Source organism: Ceratina calcarata, unplaced genomic scaffold (assembly GCF_001652005.2).
Source record: "Ceratina calcarata isolate Rehan_Ccalc_2016 unplaced genomic scaffold, ASM165200v1 scaffold40.2, whole genome shotgun sequence".
Taxonomy (NCBI): domain Eukaryota; kingdom Metazoa; phylum Arthropoda; class Insecta; order Hymenoptera; family Apidae; genus Ceratina; species Ceratina calcarata.
In genome coordinates, this window is record NW_017163422.1 from 860,219 (window position 1) to 882,375 (window position 22,157).

Below are 22,157 nucleotides of genomic sequence, written 5' to 3' on the forward strand. Positions count from 1 at the left end.
ACTAAACTTACTTACCTACAAGGACGACGATTTCAATGCTATTTCAAGATGTTACGCGTCGCCACCGACCGTGTTTATCGACTAATCTTTGATCGAGATCGTGACCTTCCCATCCTACAGAAAAAAATAAATCAACGCTCCGTACGATTATAAATTCGAAAGGTTCTACTAAAAAAATTGAATGTTGATAGGGATTGTTAATCACAATTTGAATAATAAAATATTTGAAGCTTGGCTTCGGGACACTATCGCGTCGCTTGATAAATGAAATGATTAAAAATTATAGAATTTTATTAAAACGAAAAGTAAATTTCATATCAGATCATGGTATCACTTACGGCACACGGTTACGATACTTATTAAATAATACAAATTTGATAAAATGCATTCTTTATTTTGTAATTAGTAAAAAACATATAAAAATACCCTCTAACACATGAGGGACTGAAAACAAGCAGTTACGTTGGATCCATTCGAAACTTTATATGAACGTGATTTGCGTTCTTGTTTGATTCACTTGCCACACATTCAATGCCTCGTATTCTTCGATGCAATCATTAACTTCATCAGGTTTAAAGCCTTTAGTAGTGCATCGTTCCAATATATCTGAAACTTTAACAGTTTTCCTATCGCCCGCCAATTCCCTAATGAGTCGGAAAACTCGGCTTATCGGATCTTGGTGAACATTCGGCGCTAACGTTTCAGAATAATTGATCGAATGCTTCGACATCTCTATCAACCTGTTCGCTTCGGCAACGTCTTCTTTATCCACGACATCCGATAATCGTAAACGTGCTAATGCAGTTGACAAACGTAACAATGCTAGAAGATTACGAGCAGATGTAAACGTTTTGTCATGGCTATTACGAGCCACTCTTCTCATTTCCACATAAGATTCTGAAAGTAGTCATTAATTTATACGTGTATGTATATCATTAAAATTGTAATATTAAAAACATTGGATGAAACTCTTACCGACTATGTAATCAGTCAATTCCTCTGGTATCGTAGGATTCTTCGTTTTGCATATAGTAATATACCTTCTAATTAAATTCATATCCAAAACTTCGGATTCCGTGGGTGGCTGTATACAATGTTGATGAACGTACGTAATATGTTGTGCCATTCTAAAATGCATATTATTAGATATAATATAAAAATATCGACGCCGATGATTGATACTAACTTTAAGTCATGGCTACGATCCGCTCGATCTTGAATTAGCCATAGTAAATCAAACCGCGATAATAGAGCAGCAGGCAACTGAATATTTTGCTCGATCGTCCTCTTTGGGTTGTATCTGCCGTAAGCAGGGTTCGCCGCGGCTAATATCGAGACTCTTGCATTTAAGCGAGTCGTTATTCCAGCTTTAGCAATCGATATAGTTTGCTGCTCCATCACCTCATGAATAGCGGTTCGATCCGCGTCTGCCATTTTATCGAATTCGTCGATGCAACAAACACCTTCGTCAGCTAATACCAAAGCTCCTCCCTCGAGCATCATCTGACCGGTTAAATTGTCTTTCATAACTGAGGCTGTCAACCCGACACCAGATGATCCTCTACCAGTCGTGTACTGAGATCGAGGAGCCAGTCTTGTTATAAACGAAAGTAGCTGAGACTTGGCAACTCCGGGATCGCCCATTAAACAAATATTAATGTTACCTATAAAACACAATACATCATCACTAAAAGCATGTAACATTATAATTATAAGAATGTACGTATAAACGCAAACCTCTGATCTTAATATCTTCTCTTTGCTTATCTGTGCCACCGACCAGTAGCAATAATAGTGCTTTTTTAACGTCTTCTAGCCCATAGATTTCAGGAGCGATGGAACGAGCTAATCTGTCGTAAAAGTCATCCGCCGACAACAGACCCAATTCCTCCTGCGTTAATTCAGCACTAGTATCTTCGATAGTTTGCGAATTAGTTAAGCATACGATTTTCTGCATTACAAACAAAAATATATGATGTTTAATCACCAGAATTAAATGTATATTGTTATGAGATAAATAAAACGATTCCGTACATGTGCGTCCAAATATGTTTCGTTGAGAAGTGCAGCACCCCCTCGAGCCATAAACCCTGATTTCATAATCGGCAGGAAGATACCCGTAATAAGTATATGATCTCCGGGTAAACATTTTCTTGTCGTTTCACCCCTGCAGTATATCGTCAATGTTCGTGGTATATGACCCACTGGTACTTGATCACTCTGAAATAATTATAATTTACTAGAACTGTACAAAAAATACATGGATCTAAGAGAACTTACATGTTCTTGTATTTTGATTTCTTGAAATTTCACGAATTTCGATCCTCTCGTTTGCATGTCTAACACGCCGCCAGACTTGTTTATTCGACAATCTTCGCTAGGACATTGCCGCAACGGCATATATTTGAGAGATTGAACCTAAAAAGTTTGTATAATATTCAATTTTCATTGTATCTTGTAATTTGACAATACCATTAGTCCCTTACTGGCTGAAATGTTTCGGCACCGCATTGATCGCATGTATAGGTAGCCACAACGAGCAGAGGCATTACATCGCTACATTTTGTCACGATACCTCTCACCGTAACTAATTTTCCAATTTTCTCAGCTTTTATATCTCTTACTGAATACGCTTTAACAGCGTCAAAGTCTTTGAAATACACTTCACTGGAAAGTGAACGAGAACTTGTATTACATCAAATATGCATATTTATAAATAAAGAAAGAAGAATCAATGGTACAAGCGTCTCATGAGTTCTGGACAATATTTATTTCTCGGATCACGCTGTTCTCCAAGGTTCCTGTTACGGCTTTCCATCAGCAATCTATGTTCAATGTACACATCCAAAGCATCCTTTGGTGGCACAGGCCTTTCTTTAAAGTCAGGTAGCATTTCTTGAATCAGCTGTGTAATATAACACATGTGTGAATATTACATTGAATACAAATTAAATATAATATCAAGGGATACATATACGTATATTCATACATGATGTAGATGTAAACTTACTTCTAAAAGCAAATTGACGTATCTCCTAGTATTATTTGCAATAGATATTGCTAATTCATCATCAAATTCATTTATATCATCCAAATCTATTGTCAGAGCTATTTGCTCACGATGAGCAATATTGGTGAGTTGCTTTCTATACTTAAACGTTTTAGAACCGCTTTCCTCATTTACTACGACATACTCTGTCAAAAACGTTTTCAATTGTTCTGAAATAGAGAATATAAAAATAAGAAAATATGTTGTAAACAAATAATGACGGTAAAAATCTGTGTGGTTAAATAAGATTGATTGTGGCGCAAATACTTACCTTTGGCTTTCGTATAATCTTTCAATATCTTCGGTGCCATTTCTTCAAATTTATTTTTATGGTGTTTCCCAAATATAACTTACGTTCGAAGCTTATTTCTGTAAATTAAGCATTCGAAATGAAACGTATTCTATATTATCCTTCCAGGACTGTTCTTCCCGCCCAAACTGAACCGGATGTTTATTACAATCTTTAAAACTTGCCTTAAACTCCCGAGAAATCGCAGTGACGGAAACTACAGTTGTCATGGAAACTGGCGACTCTTGTAAACCGGGCTTTTATTGACCCTCTCCCATTTTTATCGTCTTTTGTTTAAATACTTGGCGGGGTCCTCTTTCTTGCCTGATTCGCAAAACAGAACAGACACATTTATTGAAGGTAAGATAATTTATAATAAAGGCACACATTATTAATAGACAAGAGTCGATTTATTGTAACTTGAGATCAATTATTGTTGACGCACTATAATTGGGTGAAAATCACAGTTTCTCTCTCTCTCTCTCTCTACAACGAAATATATATTTCTGGATGCGCGTCGCTTTATATTTCGGTATCGACCGATTTTCCTAAAATTTTCAGCGCATATTTCATCAACATGAATCTTAAAAATATGTTATTTAACAGGAATTACCGAAAATAATAAAAATATCGATATTTTCATCACGAGTCCGTAGGCTACTAAGCGATTTTCATTTTTTCCTTGTGCTAAGTTTTGCAACTTCCATTTTTTTTTTGCTCTTTCGATTGTTGCAACCTTCAATATTTTTTCTCACTGCTCTTACGAAATTCAATCTACTTCGAAAGATATATTCGAATAAAAATTTTGTGAGAACTTAAGAGCTATTAATTGCTATACATAACTACATGAAGTCAGGTTCTCATGCTTCCGCATTTTTGACATTGGTCATGGCTTAAATATACATGTTCACAGTCACAAAGAAGTAAGTGTCCGTGTCTATGAGATAGTGTGTTTATATACATAATGTCACATGTTTCGCTCTTAATTTTATGAAATTTAAAAGAATAGAAAAATGGGAAAGGCGAAGAAGATAAAACCCAGCGAAACGCAGAGGCCGAGAGTGCCTCTAGCTGACCAACTAGAAGAGACAGTCACTGTAAAATATAAAGTTCAGTATCCTGGTATCAGATACTACCATGAGGATGATGAAAAGGTTAGATATATTCTTTCTTATGAAGTATACAAAATTCTTTCTGAATCGTTACTGCGTTGTACTTAAATCGTAATTTATGTGAATAGTGTTAATTTTGTAGTTAACACGTTTTATGTCACATTGTAAACGTTATTTATGTAATTTGGTGTTAATTTGAAATTGCAGTTCATCGATCCGCCGATTACAAAAAAGATTCTACGTCAAGCCAGGCGACAACAGATTGAAATTGAGGAAGAGAATGCAATTGGTCAACCATCGGGATCAAGGGGAAGATCAATAGTAAATCTTGGTGGCAATTCAGATTCCAGCGAGACAGATGACGAGTTCAGCGACGAAGAAGAATACTCTCAACATTTCGAAAATCTTGAAGTATACAAAAGTGATGAAGTTACTTTGCTGTCGTTTATGAATACAGATGCTGCGCCTGCGAAAACGTTAGCTGACATAATAACAGAGAAATTGGCGGAGAAGAAAACTGAAATTGAGTCTCAATTATCAGACGCGGATCCTATTCGCGTTGAACAGTTAAACCCTAGAGTGACTGCTATGTACGAGGGCGTTCGAGACGTTCTGATGAAATATCGTAGTGGTAAACTGCCGAAGGCGTTTAAAATGGTGCCCAGTTTGATAAACTGGGAACAAATATTGTACATAACTGATCCGCCGAAGTGGACAGCAGCGGCCATGTACCAAGCGACAAGAATATTTGCATCGAATTTAAAGGAAAAGATGGCACAACGGTTTTTCAACCTCATATTGTTGCCAAGAATTAGAGACGACTTAGCAGAGTACAAAAAACTCAACTTTCATCTGTACCAAGCAATACGTAAAGCTTTATATAAACCAGGTGGTTTTATGAAAGGATTTTTAATACCACTTTTAGAATCGGGAACATGCACATTAAGAGAAGCTGTTATTGTTGGTTCCGTGCTTGCAAAGAATTCAATACCTGTTTTACATTCTTCTGCAGCGATACTGAAGATCGCCGAAATGGAATATAGTGGACCTAACAGCATTTTCCTTAGAATATTTTTAGACAAAAAATATGCCCTGCCATATAGAGTACTAGATGCAGTGGTCTTCCATTATCTGAGGTAAGAATTCTCTTTTAAGGCAAATCTGAAAACTATACTCGAGCTTTAAAACTGATGTTTCGTTGCAGATTTGAAAATGAATCTAGACAACTGCCAGTTTTGTGGCATCAATCTTTATTAACTTTTGTACAACGTTACAAATGTGATATTAGCTACGAGCAGAGAGAAGCTTTATTGAACTTATTAAGGACTCACTCTCATCGATCGATCACGCCTGCTATCAGACGAGAACTACTGTATGCTCTATCCAGAGACGTGGAAGATGCACAACTCAATCCGGAACCGATGTCCAATGACTAATACTGTTTATTTCGTTCATTTGCTTTTTCACTTGATTAATCCTCAAATCTGTTAAATTGAACATTATCTTCTTAATATGTATTTAATGTTTTATTAACTTTGTTTAAAACATGACACTCATAAATTTCTAAATGTTTGTACAAATTTAATTCTGTAGTAAATAAGCACATTGATAAAACCTGTTGTTAAAAAGGATTGAAATATAAAAATACAATTGTATATTATTTATACCTTCCAGTATATTTTTATTAGGGTATAAATTTATTTCCGATTCACAAAATGTTAGAATTGAATTTATGTGTATTATAAGTAATATTTGAGATTTAAAAAGTTCGGGTATATGTTCTTCAGATCCTTGATTTTGAAATCTACTTTTTCTTAAAGAAGTTGGTTATACTCTTGGACCCAGCTGCCGCTTTTTGCTTCGCTAATTCCTTTTTACCGGGTTTCTGGGGCTATATAATCATACGTATATGTTATAATAATACATACAATAATTATAAAATGATCGCATGAAAAAGTAACTACCTTTCCTAATTTAGTTGATTCGGGTGTCTTTGGCTTCAATGCTGATTCATTTTCAATGGGAACTTTAAAATGTTTAAAACTTTCACCAAGATCTAATATATCAGATTCTTTTGTTGCGTCCTTCTTAGATCTCTTTTCATCGGTGCTATCAGTCGGACTACTTAACTTCCGTTTTTTACTTTCAGTTTCATCTGACAAATTTAGGTATTGTGCTAATTTTTCTGATAAATCCTCTTGAAGATACTCTGATATAATCCCATGCGCATATTTTATGTACTCTACAGGGAGAGCAAGAGTATTAAATATATTTTCTAATCTTTTACGTAAAGGAGTATTCTTTCAATTTAATTTCTTACCCACTTCCAAAACGTTTTCTTGTTTATTACTTTTCACATAAGATGCGCTAATAGCACCTTGCGACACATGAATACCTTTCTGTTTCAACACTTCAGCTACTCTTTCCACTTTCTTCTTCAACCAAATCAACGTCTTTTCTTCATTATATTTGTATGCTTGCAAAGATTCGTCACCCTTCCGGTCAGCTACCAATGTTAACTTCAAGTTCTGGCATTGAATAAGACGGGATATTTCTGGGAAATCTTGATCCCATAGACATTGCTCTATCGGTTGCGCTTGTTGTACCTATAAATGCAATATTAATGTTCACTTGAATGAATGAAATGTATCAATTGAAGATCACATACTTTTCTCAAATAAGGTAATATTAAAAATATTGGATCAAAGGGAGTAGATAAATGTAGTTTCCCATCAGATTTCACATTATCGTCTATAAACCAGGATCTTTTATTTTCCTCGAACGTTAAAACCTCTTGTATGGTCAAGTTGCCTGGACTAAATACGAACATTGCAGGCCGATTTGTGCCAGGATGCCTTAACTTAATAACATCAGGGATGCCTCCTCCATCTGAGTTATCCAAACTATCACCTTAAACATATATTGTTAGAAAATAATATAGCATTTAGGGATGCATAAATGGTAAAGAATTATTAGGGAACATATTTTTCCAAGCTTACATTATATCAAACATATAATGCAGAGATTTCAAAGATAAAAGATAATTTTTATTCATTTACCTTTCATCAGGAAAACCCATGTGTTCGTTCCTTGATGGGAATTAGTCGTCTTGACGCACTTCGTCGGTGATGCTTTGGTTCGCGGCATATTTACCCGCGTTTGACACGAATCACGTTAGGTTATTTATTCCTTTCACACAATTTTCACCGTGTATTAATACATATATGCGTGTACGTATACACGAATTTAGCGATCAGCCATTTTTCGTAAAGAAATCAAATTTCAACGTCTTTTTAATCGATAATTGGAATATATTATATCGCGTGTCCCTTTTCATAGGTGATAAGTACGTTAAACGTGACATGCCGCCAATGTTGTAGGAGACAGCATTTGAAATCTCGATGTGTACTCGAACGTCAATCGATGATCGGATGAGGAACAAGCAGAAAAGGCGTTACCGCGGCCTAAGCCATTTTTCCCCTTTTTGTTATAAAAAGAAACAAACGTATAGTATACCCAAGTTTTACTCTACCTAGTGTGAGAGATTTAAACTATACCTACACCTATATATAATTCTTATTTTTGTACATATTTGTATAAAAGCGTTTATATTTTATAAAGTGAAATTTCATATTTCTGCTTTCGATATGAATATTCGTCATTTTCTATTTTTTCTTTTAATAGAAGACTGATAAAGTATTATATCATGTGCAACAATAAATGCAATAGATACTGCATAAATACTGAATAGATACCATACAGAGCATGATTAATTCAAGACATTCTTTGAATCTTAAATTCGTAAAGATGAGTAAGTGGGCTGGACGGCACGATTCCGTCATTGAAAGTAGCATTGTGTAACAGTCGTGGCCTTTTTTTTCTTATTCATTACTCATGATCACGCTATGTAGTAGTGGTAGTAGTCCGTAGCCCGTGTGTATTAGCACAGTGTATAGATGTAACTCATGTAGCACTCACATTAACGCTTGCGCGGGAGTAATTTAATCCTCGTTCCTATGAGTGAGTTACTGAAGATCCCGACATGAAAATCCTTCAAGTTCGAACCTTAGAAATTATGATATAAGATGTATATACGTCAGTGACGAGAAACGTGTAATTTGAGTAAACACTTGCCGGCACACAACGACAACGTTAATAGTTAAGTAGGCAATTGTTTTAAAGTATGACGAGAAAAATTTATTTCATTGCTTTCTTTACAAATTCTTTTAATTAATAAGTTTTGCAAACAATATAAAGACTTCGAGTACCTGTGTAAGTTCTCCTCGAGTATCTGAACAAAAGACACGACTTTTTATTGTTAGAGTCGTTGCAGAAAGCCCGTGCAGGATATACATATACCTGCATGATAGTTACAATATTAATAAATCCTTTCGTTGAACAAATGAAATGGCAACCTGTTGCCATTCCGTTTTCCATCAACTCGTGAACGATGATAATTACAAAGAATCCAACGCTGCATCAGATTCATTGGATAGTGATTGTGAATCAGAGATGCTAGAATATGAACCATATGAACCAGATGAATTCGACCTGGACCTACCCAATGAGCCGAATGAAGAAACGGGTTCAGAAGACATTACCGTTTCAGGCCGTACTTGGAAATCTAATCCACCCTCCAATCGTGAATCTCCACCCAAATCTCTGGGTTGGTCGCTAACTGCAAAGAGCGAGTCAGTACAGACAATTGGTGAATGCTTCCACTTATTTATCAATGAAGAAATTATTGACAATATTATATTATATACTAATAAAAAGGCTGAACAAAGTATGAGAGAAAATAGAACTTGGAAAAAGTTGGATCGGGTAGAAATTGATGCGTTCTTTGGACTTTTGCTGTTGATGGGACGATTTGGAGAATTCCGTGAGTCCGAGCAAGATTTGTGGAAACAAGATACTGGACTATCTCGACCACATTACATCGCAACGATGTCACGCGATCGTTTTATAAATATATTGAAATACATCCGTTTCGATGATTCTACGACACGTGAAGAAAGGAGGAAGCACGACAAATTAGCAGCGCTGAGAGAAGTCACGAACATTTTTACTCAAAACTGTAAAGACTGTTATAATGCAACAAGCGTCGGATGCGTCGACTCACAGGTGGTCAAATTTCACGATCGTTGCAGCTTCAAAGTTTGTATGCAGGACAAAATGGGTATTAAAATTTGGACCCTTTGTGACTCGAACACCTTTTACTGCTGTAACATGGACGTTTATTTAGGAAAAATGGAAAACGAAACGGAGAAACAACAAGGGAGACGTGTTGTTAAACGCTTATCAGAGATCTGGAAGGATTCTAATCGCTGCATCGCGACTAATAATTTCCTCACGGACATCGAGCTCGCAGAAGAACTTGTAGAAGATAAAATTTTTATGATCGGAGCCTTACGGAAAAGCCAACAGGATTTACCCAAAATACTTGGATACACTAAAAATCGGTCGAAACATTCATCGGAGTTCCTATACACGGAAAACGTGGCATTATTATCCTACATACCAGAAACAATGAAACGTGTTGTTTTGTTATCCTCGTTACACGGCGGACAGAAGAAATTGGCAGCGTCAGAAATGCTGAACTGTTACAAAAATGCGAAAGGAGGTGTAGATAAACTTGCTACACTGCTGCAGGATTATTCCTGTAGAAGAGCTACTTCCCGTTGGACATTAGCGTTATTTATGCACTTCTTAGATATCGCGGCATACAACGCGTTTGTCATATGGCAAACGAAAAATCCAAATTGGAAACCTAAGACTTCGTTAAAAATAAAACGAAAATTGTTCATCGAAAAGTTAGCAGAGTCTTTGACTTTGAAAAACATAAACAGCCGAGCAACAGAATTTGAACATTGTCGTGTATTCCTTCACAAGCATATTATAAATGCGATAGAGGCAACCGGACGAACTGTCATAAAGAAGACGAATACCACTGGTCAAAAGCGTTCTAGGTGTTACATATGTATAGGAAACAATAACAAATATAATACTAAGTGCGAGAATTGCGACAGGCACATTTGCAGTCTTCACTCTCTTCAAAACCGTATGATCGTATGTAATAACTGTTGTATAACGACTGTGCTCAGCTAATACATGTTAGGGGCAAGTCGTTTTTAAGGACGATTGCACACGTCGAGATCAACACGTAAGGAATGGGCAGCGTAGTTTTTGTTTGAAACATTGCATTTATCAAAGGAGGGATACATTGTAAATAGAAATATCTGTGGTCCACGATTGCCGGCGAAAGCGCGGAGAGTTCTAGCGAGTTCGAGCAATACTATGTTGCACATTGGAGGGATTCGTGTCGCGGCTCGAAGTCATGGTGCCATTCAACACATTGTATTATAATACAAAAAATTCTAAGCGTCTGGCCACAGAGTGGTGAAGAAAACAAGACCTTCTGGTAAGAGGACTGTGAAAAACAGCACGGCATTTACCCCAGACATTCCGAGGAGTACGAATCGATCTAAATTTCTAACATACATGTAATCATTTATTTCGATAAATTTTTAGCACTTCGGTGTGGGTCTAAAGTGAGCTAGTCATTGTTCATATCTTTTATAATTATATTTGTGTATAAATACAATAACTTACATATAATAAAATGATATATTTGCTTTCCTTAACAGTACGACATTCAGCCCTTGAAAAATATCAAAACACATTCATTCAGTCCACCTGTGGCAACAGTGTTGGTTAGTACAGACATAATACAGTCTCATTTCCTCCTCTGCTCTTCGAGTTTGAGCTTGGAAGAACACTGCTTCTCTGTGATTGCACTTAGGGCATGGATGTTCTTCCGTTCTTGGTAAAGTAGGGTCAGATATAACATCCGCGACAATATGTGTCAATTCGCTGAAACAAAATTCATGTTCAATTTGATGGGAAACAAGTGAGTAAAACTTGTTGATTTTACTTACTCTATTTCGTGCATAATTTTGTTCACGTAAATGCAATTGCTGTCGGCCAACTGTTTGAAATCACAGTTCCTGCACTGAAAACAATGTCCGAGTATGATAATTATAACTTAGAATAATGAGACACGTTTTGTATTTGACACTTACAGCGTACATCAACACTTTGTTCTCCTTGTCTTCTTTGGGATATAACATGTTATTGCATTCTTGACAGAACCTAATGCCAACAAATCCTGGCCCGTCATCATGTGTGTCGTACCCGGTTATTTTAGACATATTTCCCGCGCGTTTTGGCTTTTCCGAAGGTCGTTCAAACTGGAATCCACGCGTACATACATGCGGATGCTAGCTGCGTTTGTGAACAAAGATGAAGCTTCTCTCGGCTGAACAGAACAGCAGGTTGCTCATGAAATACAACATTTATATAGAAGCGAACATGGTTAGAAGAAAAACAGGCCCAGTACTCTTCAGGTTCTTGCACAGCATACTTTAATACCTAGTCATGCTGAAAATAAAATGGCAACACCGTAAGAGTCCAGTTTTCATGTTCTGTCTCTGTCTATCTCTATCTCTGTACTTCTAACGTTTACCCTCCAAGGAAAATACATACACATAAAATTCAAAAAGAAATAATGAAATATATGCAATAAATAAGGGAAGATTCATTCATTCTTCTACTTGTTGCTTGATCTCACCATAATTCTTTTTTTCTTTTATGCAAGCAGAATATTGGAATCATACTTTATTGTTTTCAGGTACTCGATTTAATTCCACAACTCTTTCTGTTATTATGTAATTATACAAAATCTTTCTCACATATCCACATAATATCTTTGGCTTCACACCATTAATACTGCTTGCTTGAGTATTTTATTCATTTATAATTCATTCAGTGCGTTTCTAAACGTTTCTATTTAATTCACAGATTGTTTTATTACCCTTCACATTTATATTTTCTAGAAAGGATCGTAAATATTTCAAATACAATCAATCACACCAAAAAACTGTTTCGAGAGTCCACAAAATGTATAACATATTTATAAACATCAGAGACGCTTGTATCATTTTTACTTGCTATATTTATGATCTTTACATATTTGTTATATATAATTGATAACAAATACTGCAAATTAATATAATTATATATTAAAAAAACGTTAATTGTAATCGTGAGTACAGTTCTGTCATTTTTGAAAATAGGACTCCCGATTCCACTATTAACAGTGGTGCCAAGTCGCTCTGCAAGGCTACTGGCTAGTATTACAATCAGCTGTGGTTTTTGTTAAGAATCTTGTGAGTCGTGAGTCGTAGAAAATACATCGGTAGTCATTTGACAATTTGGATGAAGTACGTATAGAAGTGATGTTCTAACAATAATTAAAATTAACGATTTTCGTGGAGTGAACGTTGAATTGTTCAAATAAGTGTCCAATAGGACGTGGCGCTAGCTAGCATTGTCGGTTCTGATTGGATTGAATGTATACGTGTATTAGTGTTCAAGATTTCAGATATATATGCGTGCGGAATGCGGAGGAATGAGAGAAATCCGAATGGCGGCTCGAGGAGTCGGGGAGTTTAACGTTCGTAAGAGTTTTCAGGAAAGGCAAGCGACGGATCCGGACGAAGAGAGGTGCGCTAGTGTTCCACTAAGCTACCCCCAGCCTTGCTACCCCCACCCTTCCGTTCGAGCTCCCCTAGCTAGTGCAAATCTCGGCGGATGAATGTTTTCTTAAGGGATTCTTCCCGAAAGCGACGCGAAAATCTGAGAGGAGTCGTCTGAGCTGAGGAATCTGTAAGTAAAGCCGTTTGTGACGAAATTTCTATCGTATTTCCCGATCCGTAACCGTGCAATCGATCAAGCATCGCGTCGTAAACTAAAAAGAACGAGCAAACTTGTGTTCAAGGCGTTCCTGGGGGGTGATGGCACTCACGCCGACAGCGTCTCCCACAAAGATTTCACCATTTTTATATTGACAAAAAAATCGTCCGCTTTTCCGTGTGCATTCGATATTTTTTTGGTTAACCTGTCGGCTAGTACGCTTTGAGCACGTGATTACGATAAACGCCGCGTAACTAAACTCTGTATTTAAATTTTATTTTACCAAGGAATTCGTTTAATCGCCACCGACGGTACATTTGTTTTGTTACACGTTCGCTCTCGGGCTCGAGCCATGGATTTTCTTTAAAGGTTTCTCTCGCGATCGTCCCGTTCCCTGCGTCCTTTGTGCCGACATCGGGCTAACTAACGATAAGTTAAGTAGTATAATTAAACCTTCCTGATTTTCATATTCGACCGTAGGTTCGCTTACGCACATTGCATATTTCATACTTCTCGTTCACGTCGCGTATTTATATACCTACAGTGATTGAAGTCGAACGTGCTCGCCTATATAACTGATAATAAATTTTCGTTGTCTATATATACAGCCATATTGTTCATACCTTTAAACAAATTCGTCTACTATTCAGTCTGCACGGTAATTGTTATCTGTCTCACTCTCTCCCTCCCTCTACTCTCTTTGTCGCTTTATTTACTCCTTGAGCAATAATAATAATGTTGTTATTGGATCAAAGTTCTGAAGAGAGAATTATCCATAATAGTTTTGATACATTCCTCATGGTTCTACGTATATCAGTGTACACTTATGCAGAGCCTTTGTTTATCTTACTTCAAACCTGAAAATAACTTCTTCTATTCATAATTTTCATTGAAATACTTGGAACTGATGATTAAACACGTGAATAATAGGTAGAGTTATTTGGTCGAGGACAATTAAAATAGAATTTAGTAGAAATAACGAAATCTTTTAATTTTCATTGCTAATTGTGGACGTTGCCGTTCAATATTAGATTACTTTTAGTATTATCATCACGGAATGTGTAACATAGGGTTGTGTTTCTTCTGTACTAACAGGAAAATCGTTTGAAAGCTGTACGACAATGGAGAGCGGAAGCAACCAGCATTCCCCGGGTAATTACCCGGGCGGCGATCGCCAACAGTTTTGCGTTTCATGGAACTCTCATCAGTCGAACATGCACAGTGCATTTCCGAAACTGTTAAGCTCCGAGCAATTCGTCGACGTCACCCTGGCCTGCGATGGCGGTTCTATAAAGTGTCACAAGGTGGTACTCTCCGCCTGCAGCGATTACTTGGAGCGATTGTTATTGGACATACCGTGTACCCATCCTATTATATTTTTACGGGACATGAGAATGTGGGAACTCCAAGCTTTGGTAGAGTTCATGTACCGTGGCGAGGTTTATGTGGAGCAACAACAACTGGCTAAATTGATGCAGGCTGCCGAGGTTTTACAGGTAGATAAACGTTGGACAAATGCTTGTGCTTTTGGTATTTCATTCGACTTTGCTCATAACGTTGATGCGTTGATAGGTTCGTGGCTTGTCTACCCAAGGAAACGAAAACAATTCGAGAGAAGCTAACTCACAATCATGCGATTCAAATGCTTCTGCTACTCCGTCGACAACCGCGCAGCAAGATGGATCCGACTTTAAGATGGACGATGCAACATCCGAAGACGGTGCTTCGAATTCAAACTTCTTGGAATCCACACAGATCGGTTCGTCCAACACTCAAGCGAGCGCCTCGTCGCATACCAGTACACCGTCTCAGCGTGCCAGTAGCGATAATCAGAATTACGTGAACATGGATCACGGCGAAGCATTGCAGCATTTGGAGAGAGCCCTCAGCTCTTGCGAGGCGACGTTAACAGAGGCACCTGGCATGGTGAAAATGGAGCCTGACGAGCAGTTTACTCAACAGCAAGAAAAACCGTACTCCATTAGTATGGTGCCGAGCAGCAACTGTAATCCTAGTAGCCCGTTCCCTGCGATCGAAGGTAAGTAACAGCATAACAAGTTGAAAAGATATGCAAGAACAGTAAAGTCGCGTTAAATGCGAAAATTTCGGGTCTGAATTTTTGACATTAAGAGAAGACACAATTTTTGTCTTTGCTCTTCAAATGTGTAGAATAGGAGCGAATGAAAAACGAAACGAAGCGCGTTCGGTCGTGGAGGCATCCCTTGTTAGAGAGTTCGAGCTTGAACTGACTTTTTTTGTTTTGGGGTTTTAGTAGTGGAGACGTGGTAGACACCAAGCGAAAATTCGTGTTGTCATTATGCCAGAAGGTCAAGGATTTAGTAAGAATTATCGAGGTGTAGAAAAGCAAGAATGAGGTTTCATTAGGGCTTTTTATGGAATTCCTGGTACATCATTCAAAGGGCCTACGTGCGCCTAGGTGCGTAAGTCCCGAAAAGGGTTGTCGAATAAGGCCGCGTTTTATGGACCATCGGTTGCCTTTTTATGAGTACCTCTCGGTTGCCTTTTTATGACCTGAAAGATGTAAGAGATACCGGGTACCATTTACATTGCATACAAAGTATTTTTCCTATCATCGTAAATGAAGGAGATATTCAGATAGACCACCCTGTATTTATATGCACAATATGGAAATCTAAAATTGATATCTATAAATCCATAAAAATCAGAGAATAAAATACATAGAAAAATATATAATACATATGAACTTTCCTTTTTCAGTTTACATAAATTTCGATATTTCTTTATCTCTTTCTTTTTTATTATACTATATATTATTTGTGTATCTCAATTTTTTCACTCAAACCAGAATTATCCGCACTATTTTAGTACTGGAGATTGATATTACATTTTCATCAGAATGGAAAGAAGTGTAGAGTGAAGTTCTGTAAAAATTCATAAATGCGCTCAGAATTCACCGATATGAGTGCCATTGAATTACGCTGTAAAAAAATGTCAGTGCAATAAAATCTGCATTTATTTAATTTCGTTCACGAATGCGAAATAACGATTGCGAATTTCGGACTGCGCCAAAACCGTGTTTGTTCATCGAATGCTGTACAAAAGTTGCATGCTAGCTTCAGAAAAACATCACGAGTACGTTAGAAAAAATTGCATAAGAAAAAAAAACGAAAATAAAAAGTTTGTTAAATTAGTTTTAACTCACATGTGCATTATCTGTGAATCGGATTGCATTACGCGACAATTGCACTACCGAGCTCGAGCGTAACCAGACGAAGTAGGAATAAAAATGTCGCATTTGACGTAAAACTCTTTTTCGTATTTAACGCGACTTTACTGTAATTAGCAAAATCTGATAAAAATGAATTAAGGTGGGGAAAACGTGGAAAACGAGAATGTATTGTTGTTTGATTATTACATCAATAGTTATTGATAATTCGCAGGTTATCAGAGACGGCAGAGACGTTCGGAAGAAGAACTGAAACAAGCTTCGGACATGGTAGCACGCGGTATGACGTTTCAAGTTGCTTCGGAAAAGTACAAAATTCCGATAAGTACGATCCGATTCTATATGGTTAGAAAAGGTATATTGCAGAGGCGAAAGCGCGGCCGTGGTTCGAGCAACCTCGGCGTTAATAGCCAACCGGGAAGTCCTGCCAGTCCGCCATATCATATGATGAACTATCGTTTGCCAGAGGGCCTAAACTCCAGCCTACCGTAGTGCTGTAAAAAAAGTAGCGGGTTTTTAGACTTCAGTTGAATCGAACAAATTTTTTATTGCCACGTCGAAGCTGTTCCAGACTCTCTCATTCTTCCCATTTATTATTGACTCACACTGAGTTATCTTACCGTTTCTCGTTTAATCATTCACCAACGACCATTCATACAAATCACATGCACATGCATACGTACACACACACACACACACACACGCGCGTACGTGTCGCGACTGCGTTTTCGCCCAACCGCCCAATCGTTATATACTACACACCATTTATTGCATTTACGAGGTATATAGTAATTTAATAGAAAATAGTTGACAGCGTGTACGTATCGTACACGATAGGCACGATTTTAGTCTCGAACAGCTCGGTTCCGTGTACATAACTGGTACGTGCGAGCTTCCGAGCACCGCATCCGAACTTCCGCTATACGGAAACTTAGTACGAGATCTGTAGTTATGACACGGAAATTGAAATGTCTTGTTGGCAACCGAACGATTACGGACTTTGTCAATAGACTTCTTTATTTGAAGTCCGCATTCAGTTATGCAGTTGCCAACCGAATAATTTCAATAATATGTCATTCATTATATTCGTACGTTTGAGATTACGTCGTTTTCGGAAGTTACTGTAGCATCCTGCTTTTTTCTCCGTTTTTTATCTTTTTTTTATTTACGAGGAATTAGGATAGAGGATGCGGCGCGCGGAGGTTGCCGCGCGGTCCGTTCAGTACGGTTCAATTTTTGGGCCGTGTTACGTTCTTCTACTCAGTGACACATACAATTTGCGTACGTGGATAGCGTAAGAGGTATTTTTTTGAGTCCTATACACAGATTGATACAGCAGATTTACAAAAAATCATGGAAAACGCGATTTATTCGGGGAAGTTTGAACGTGTTACGCGGAATCATATTTTTACGATTGCTCGAGAATCTTTTTGATAATACGTATCCGTAGAGTGTAGGTTTTCTTTTTTTTTTATTACGTCCCGCTTATACATGTATACGTACATATGTGTACATACGCACGAGGTACACGCGTGCATGCGTACATAGGTGTGCGCGAGCGCGTGTGGATATGTACATATATATATATATATATATACACAAAAATATATACATATATATATATATATATGAAACATTATATATATATATATATATACACACACAGACAGATATATATATATATATATGAACATTATACATATACATATATATATACACACGCGTGTACATGCGTATTTCGCTGAAACGTTGGAACGCGTCCGAAGTCGCGTCTCGATCGATGTTAAAGGAGTCCCATTCATCCCGTCGTGGGTCCACGTTTTAACGAGAATCGACGAAACGTCGAACGCGTTCCCTCTATATAATCTGTTAAGTTGCTCCTTTTGGAAACGAAGTTCTAAGCATCGTATTCTGATCTAGTTTTTACTGAAATCCGACAGAAGGTAGTAGCCAGTCATGTTGTTCATTTGTCAATCTTATTCGAGGATAAAGCGAAATAATCGTCGAATAATTAAGATGGAATCGAAGCTGATGATTCAACGATGCGCGTGTACGATGTATAGAGTAATTATTACGAGATCGTAAGCTTCGTCCATGAACGAACAATTCTAATTAGTCACTACGTTGAAGACTGGTAAACGCGTGGGCGAGCCACGCGGGATTTTTCTTATGCCGCAAATCCGGACACACTACACGAAACATTTTAGTGGACACACTCGACGCGTGGACGGTGTCTCCTTCTCTGCCTTTGAACATGCCTCCGTTTATATTGATACGTATATGTATATCTATATATGTGTGTGTGTGTGTGCACATGTATGTACACGCGCACGCGTGTACGCGTATAAATATACATACACTTATAGTTATTGTTGTACGAGCCGTCATCAGTCTATGCGTTGACAAGGTCCGCATCCAGATCCGCTCGATGAAACGAACCGACCGGGTACGCGTTCAAAACAGTTTACGAATTAGTTTCGTCGGAGGCGCGACGAGGAAACAAATAATCATGACGTAGCGTAATGCTTTTTATTACATGCTAGTGTACAAATGACATTTATAATCTGTCGTGAGAATCGAGCAGTCTTCATAAGAAAGAAAAATGAAATGAATTGCGAGCGAAGCAATGTACGGAAACTTTTATGAATACTGGATCTGCCTTTTCGAAAGATTATAGCGCATTACACAGAAACATCGATACACGTATAATATATCTGTCTGTGGTAAGCGGACGGAAGGCTGCGCTCGAGGCGCGAACAGACACACATGTTCAGTCACTCACAACACACATGAAACACTTTGTAATCGTACAGTGTATTGCCTTTGTTAAGTAGCATTCGGATAAAGCCATATTTTTCCATGCAATGCAATAATCCAGCAAAGTAAATTACCGTAAATGTGAAACAGCCTAAATAGAAGAGTGCCAGATTTAACAAAAGAGAGTGAAACACAGAAAAAAGGAAGAGAGAAAGAGGGATGAGCGAATGCTTGAGCGAATGATAGATACATGATAAAAATTGGTGACGATGGACGTGAATAGGAAGAGGGAGGAATAGGAAAGGGCAAGTCAAGCCACGTTAGCGAACGCATTCGGAGTGAAATGTTGTGTGTACAGATAGTTTCCTAATATTCAGAATGTGTCTGCCTTTTATTCTGGCCTCGTGATAAATCTTGTCTTTATTTATACTCGACAATATACGGAATATCGTGTAAAGAAAAAGAAAAACAACTAAAAGCTAGATTAGGAAACTTTGTGAACATTTGGTTACCCGCGATACATGGAAAGGATTCTGGAAATTCGAAACTCGAGACAAAGTCGAAGTATGCGATCTGCATTTGTATGCGTTAAATAATCGGTTCCTCCACGTACATTCAAATTTTCACATCTCCAGTCGCGGTGGGATAAAACGCGTACACGCACATTCGCCTATACGGAGAAAATTTTCTGTGTTTCTTGTTGTTTTTTTTTCCTTTTTATTTCTCCTGATGGCTTCCGTTTCTCCTTTCGCAAGCAGATTTTTCTTCCACTGTAAAAAGAACGAAATATGATTACGTTGACAATGGAATATAGTAGAATCGTTGTACTTTAATTAGTTGAAAATTGATATCAGATAACGAGTCAGGATAACGAGGCGTAGTTATTTCCAGCAAGGAATATAGATAGCATCGTCGCTTGAGATTACGTATCGCGCGAATCATCGTTCAAAAAGTTCCAGTTGACAAAGGTTTTATACAGATCTATTGAAAAACCAGTATTTCAAACCAATGAAGAATAATTAGTTTTCTAATAATAAACGATACATTTTACGTGAATTTAGTACAGTACAATACCGTGCTTAAGTCAGTAATGCTCAGCGTATCTAACAAATATTTTTAGTGGAAAAGCCGTGTCATACTCACGTGTATTATAATGCCCCCTAATTAAAGTATGTAACTAAACAACAATCAAAGAAGCGTGGACGATACTTGACGATTATTACTATTATTAAATATTATATATATATTAACGATTAATTATTAATTATAATTATAGTCATTTTCTTAGGAGCACGTAGTACGTAGCCAATTGGAGGCAGTTTACGTTATATTTAATTAGGTTTATCGCTGATACACTTTTATGATGGTATTATTATTTGTAGATAGAATTTTTAGAATCTATTCGATCACACCTGATTACGATCATCCATTGGCGTGTTAGCCGCATCAGTGTTTCGTTCTACAGTTACCGAGATCAGCGTCCTGCGAATACTTTACCCGAGAACGCGATCGATCGGTCTCTCGTTTGCCATTCGTCTCATTCCGCGGTCTATACTATATATATGCGTGCATCGCTACCGTTTCTTCTTTTTTTTACTGGCTTCACATCGAGTTTCACTACCTACATGGAAGAGCAAGAAGAAGGATGATTAAAATAACTCCCCACTTCATTACTATTATTATTATTATTATTATTATTATTAATAGTGTTAAGAAGAAAGTGTCTAACGAGTTTGTAACGCTGTTCCCGTAGCCCCGTCCCAGAACACGTTTGTATGTGATGTATGTATGTATGCATGTATGAGTATCATCGACCGAGACCGATCGACCGGTTTTTCGCTCGCGTTAACAATTTACAATCGTGAAGAACGTTCTATAGATATTTTTCGAAAAAGAAAAAATGAACACAAGCCTATAAAAAGTCCAATTTTCTAAACGTAGGTTCCTTAAGAGTGTATAACAAATTTAGCGCGATCGTTAAGAAAGCGTAGCGTGCGAAGCATATACATACGCGCGGCTGCGAGCCGTAGGTTTGAACTGTGGCTTTGTTCCCCGGTTCCCGGTCGATGGACTACGGAACGTGTCATCGTTTGCCGCGACGCAACTGCGACCGTGCGTCGCGAATATACGGATAAATTTATTAGCGATTAGAAACGAGAAACAAAAAAAAAGTACATGATACATAATAGCTATTCGATGCGAAGCCCCTGCGCTGTTAAATTTTAATCAGGTTACATGCATAGAAAGTGAGTTGCACTCATCCGAAATCGCGGCCAGGAGGATGAGGAAGCGGGGATGGAGTAAGAAGAGGAGGACGAGCACGAAGAAAGTATAGAATCGTGTTTAATTTTTTATTTTGTTTGCACGTTTTTTCTCGCTGCCCCCTGAGGTATAAGGGATGCAGGGATATATAGAGAGAAGAGCGGCGGAATTTGCGCGATCACTGATATCTGATTTTCGAAAGGACTTCTTTTAGAGAAATATTTGTATTATTATTTGATGACAAAAAAAGAGAAGAGAAAGGAAATGAAGAAAGAGAAAGCAACAATAATGTATTCGAACTTTCCTCGAGTCGCAACGCGTTGTACTCACTTCTGTACAAAATTTTTCGTAGGTTGCGACGATATTCGATTGAAAGCTGCACTTTTCGGCTTCGCGGAATTTAAAGTATTGTTGTTTGATTTACGTATAAGCTGTACGTTAAGAACAAAAAAAATTGCTTATAATTTTAGGGTCGTGTAACGTGTGTTAGCGAAGCATGCTTCTACGTAGAAAGATAGGTCAACGCTATAACAATAATTATTATAATTAAAATAAATTAATAATATAAGGCATTTAATAAGTGCAAAGTATTTCTTAATAAAAGTACTTCCAAAAACGAACGTTACGTCCGCTCATTTCCTATCATCATTGCTATTTATTCTGGCAAGTATCCGTGACGAATTTCTAATTTCGAGTAAACGTAAGTACCCGTATACTTCGTTAAGG

At 37.5% G+C, this 22,157-nt stretch overlaps 6 protein-coding genes across 7 annotated transcripts; 3 read left to right on the plus strand and 3 right to left on the minus strand.

Annotated features, from left to right (window-relative positions):
• Window positions 1–373: 373 nt before the first annotated feature.
• On the minus strand, window positions 374–3,496 carry Mcm7 (minichromosome maintenance 7). Its single transcript, XM_018027068.2, has 10 exons — window positions 3,321–3,496; window positions 3,011–3,219; window positions 2,742–2,905; window positions 2,487–2,667; window positions 2,281–2,418; window positions 2,035–2,220; window positions 1,738–1,951; window positions 1,187–1,664; window positions 976–1,127; window positions 374–897 (listed from the first exon to the last, which is right to left on the minus strand). Exons 1-10 carry the CDS (start codon window positions 3,358–3,360, stop codon window positions 482–484), a joined length of 2,178 nt encoding a protein of 725 aa, XP_017882557.1. The 5' UTR covers window positions 3,361–3,496; the 3' UTR covers window positions 374–481.
• Window positions 3,497–4,260: 764 nt separating this feature from the next.
• On the plus strand, window positions 4,261–6,095 carry bys (Bystin). The gene is made up of 3 exons (XM_018027123.2): window positions 4,261–4,492; window positions 4,658–5,586; window positions 5,655–6,095. Exons 1-3 carry the CDS (start codon window positions 4,352–4,354, stop codon window positions 5,884–5,886), a joined length of 1,302 nt encoding a protein of 433 aa, XP_017882612.1. The 5' UTR covers window positions 4,261–4,351; the 3' UTR covers window positions 5,887–6,095.
• On the minus strand, window positions 5,919–7,964 carry LOC108626457 (ribonuclease H2 subunit B). The gene is made up of 6 exons (XM_018027124.2): window positions 7,510–7,964; window positions 7,119–7,360; window positions 6,771–7,056; window positions 6,415–6,692; window positions 6,118–6,341; window positions 5,919–5,934 (listed from the first exon to the last, which is right to left on the minus strand). The coding sequence occupies exons 1-5, from the start codon at window positions 7,595–7,597 to the stop codon at window positions 6,255–6,257; spliced, it is 981 nt and encodes a 326-aa protein (XP_017882613.1). The 5' UTR covers window positions 7,598–7,964; the 3' UTR covers window positions 5,919–5,934; window positions 6,118–6,254.
• A 449-nt stretch (window positions 7,965–8,413) lies between these two features.
• Window positions 8,414–11,073, plus strand: LOC108626410 (uncharacterized). The gene has a single exon (XM_018027057.2). The coding sequence runs from the start codon at window positions 8,858–8,860 to the stop codon at window positions 10,556–10,558; it is 1,701 nt and encodes a 566-aa protein (XP_017882546.1). The 5' UTR covers window positions 8,414–8,857; the 3' UTR covers window positions 10,559–11,073.
• Window positions 11,021–11,849, minus strand: RpII15 (RNA polymerase II subunit RpII15). Its single transcript, XM_018027125.2, has 3 exons — window positions 11,533–11,849; window positions 11,389–11,462; window positions 11,021–11,323 (listed from the first exon to the last, which is right to left on the minus strand). Exons 1-3 carry the CDS (start codon window positions 11,659–11,661, stop codon window positions 11,134–11,136), a joined length of 393 nt encoding a protein of 130 aa, XP_017882614.1. The 5' UTR covers window positions 11,662–11,849; the 3' UTR covers window positions 11,021–11,133.
• A 657-nt stretch (window positions 11,850–12,506) lies between these two features.
• On the plus strand, window positions 12,507–18,005 carry LOC108626411 (broad-complex core protein isoforms 1/2/3/4/5). 2 transcript variants are annotated; one of them, XM_018027058.2, is made up of 4 exons: window positions 12,507–13,177; window positions 14,300–14,700; window positions 14,777–15,242; window positions 16,627–18,005. In XM_018027058.2, the coding sequence occupies exons 2-4, from the start codon at window positions 14,326–14,328 to the stop codon at window positions 16,902–16,904; spliced, it is 1,119 nt and encodes a 372-aa protein (XP_017882547.1). In that variant the 5' UTR covers window positions 12,507–13,177; window positions 14,300–14,325; the 3' UTR covers window positions 16,905–18,005. The 2 variants fall into 2 exon arrangements, with proteins under 2 accessions (XP_017882547.1, XP_026670611.1); XM_026814810.1 differs by lacking the exon at window positions 12,507–13,177 and adding an exon at window positions 13,214–13,638.
• Window positions 18,006–22,157: the final 4,152 nt, after the last annotated feature.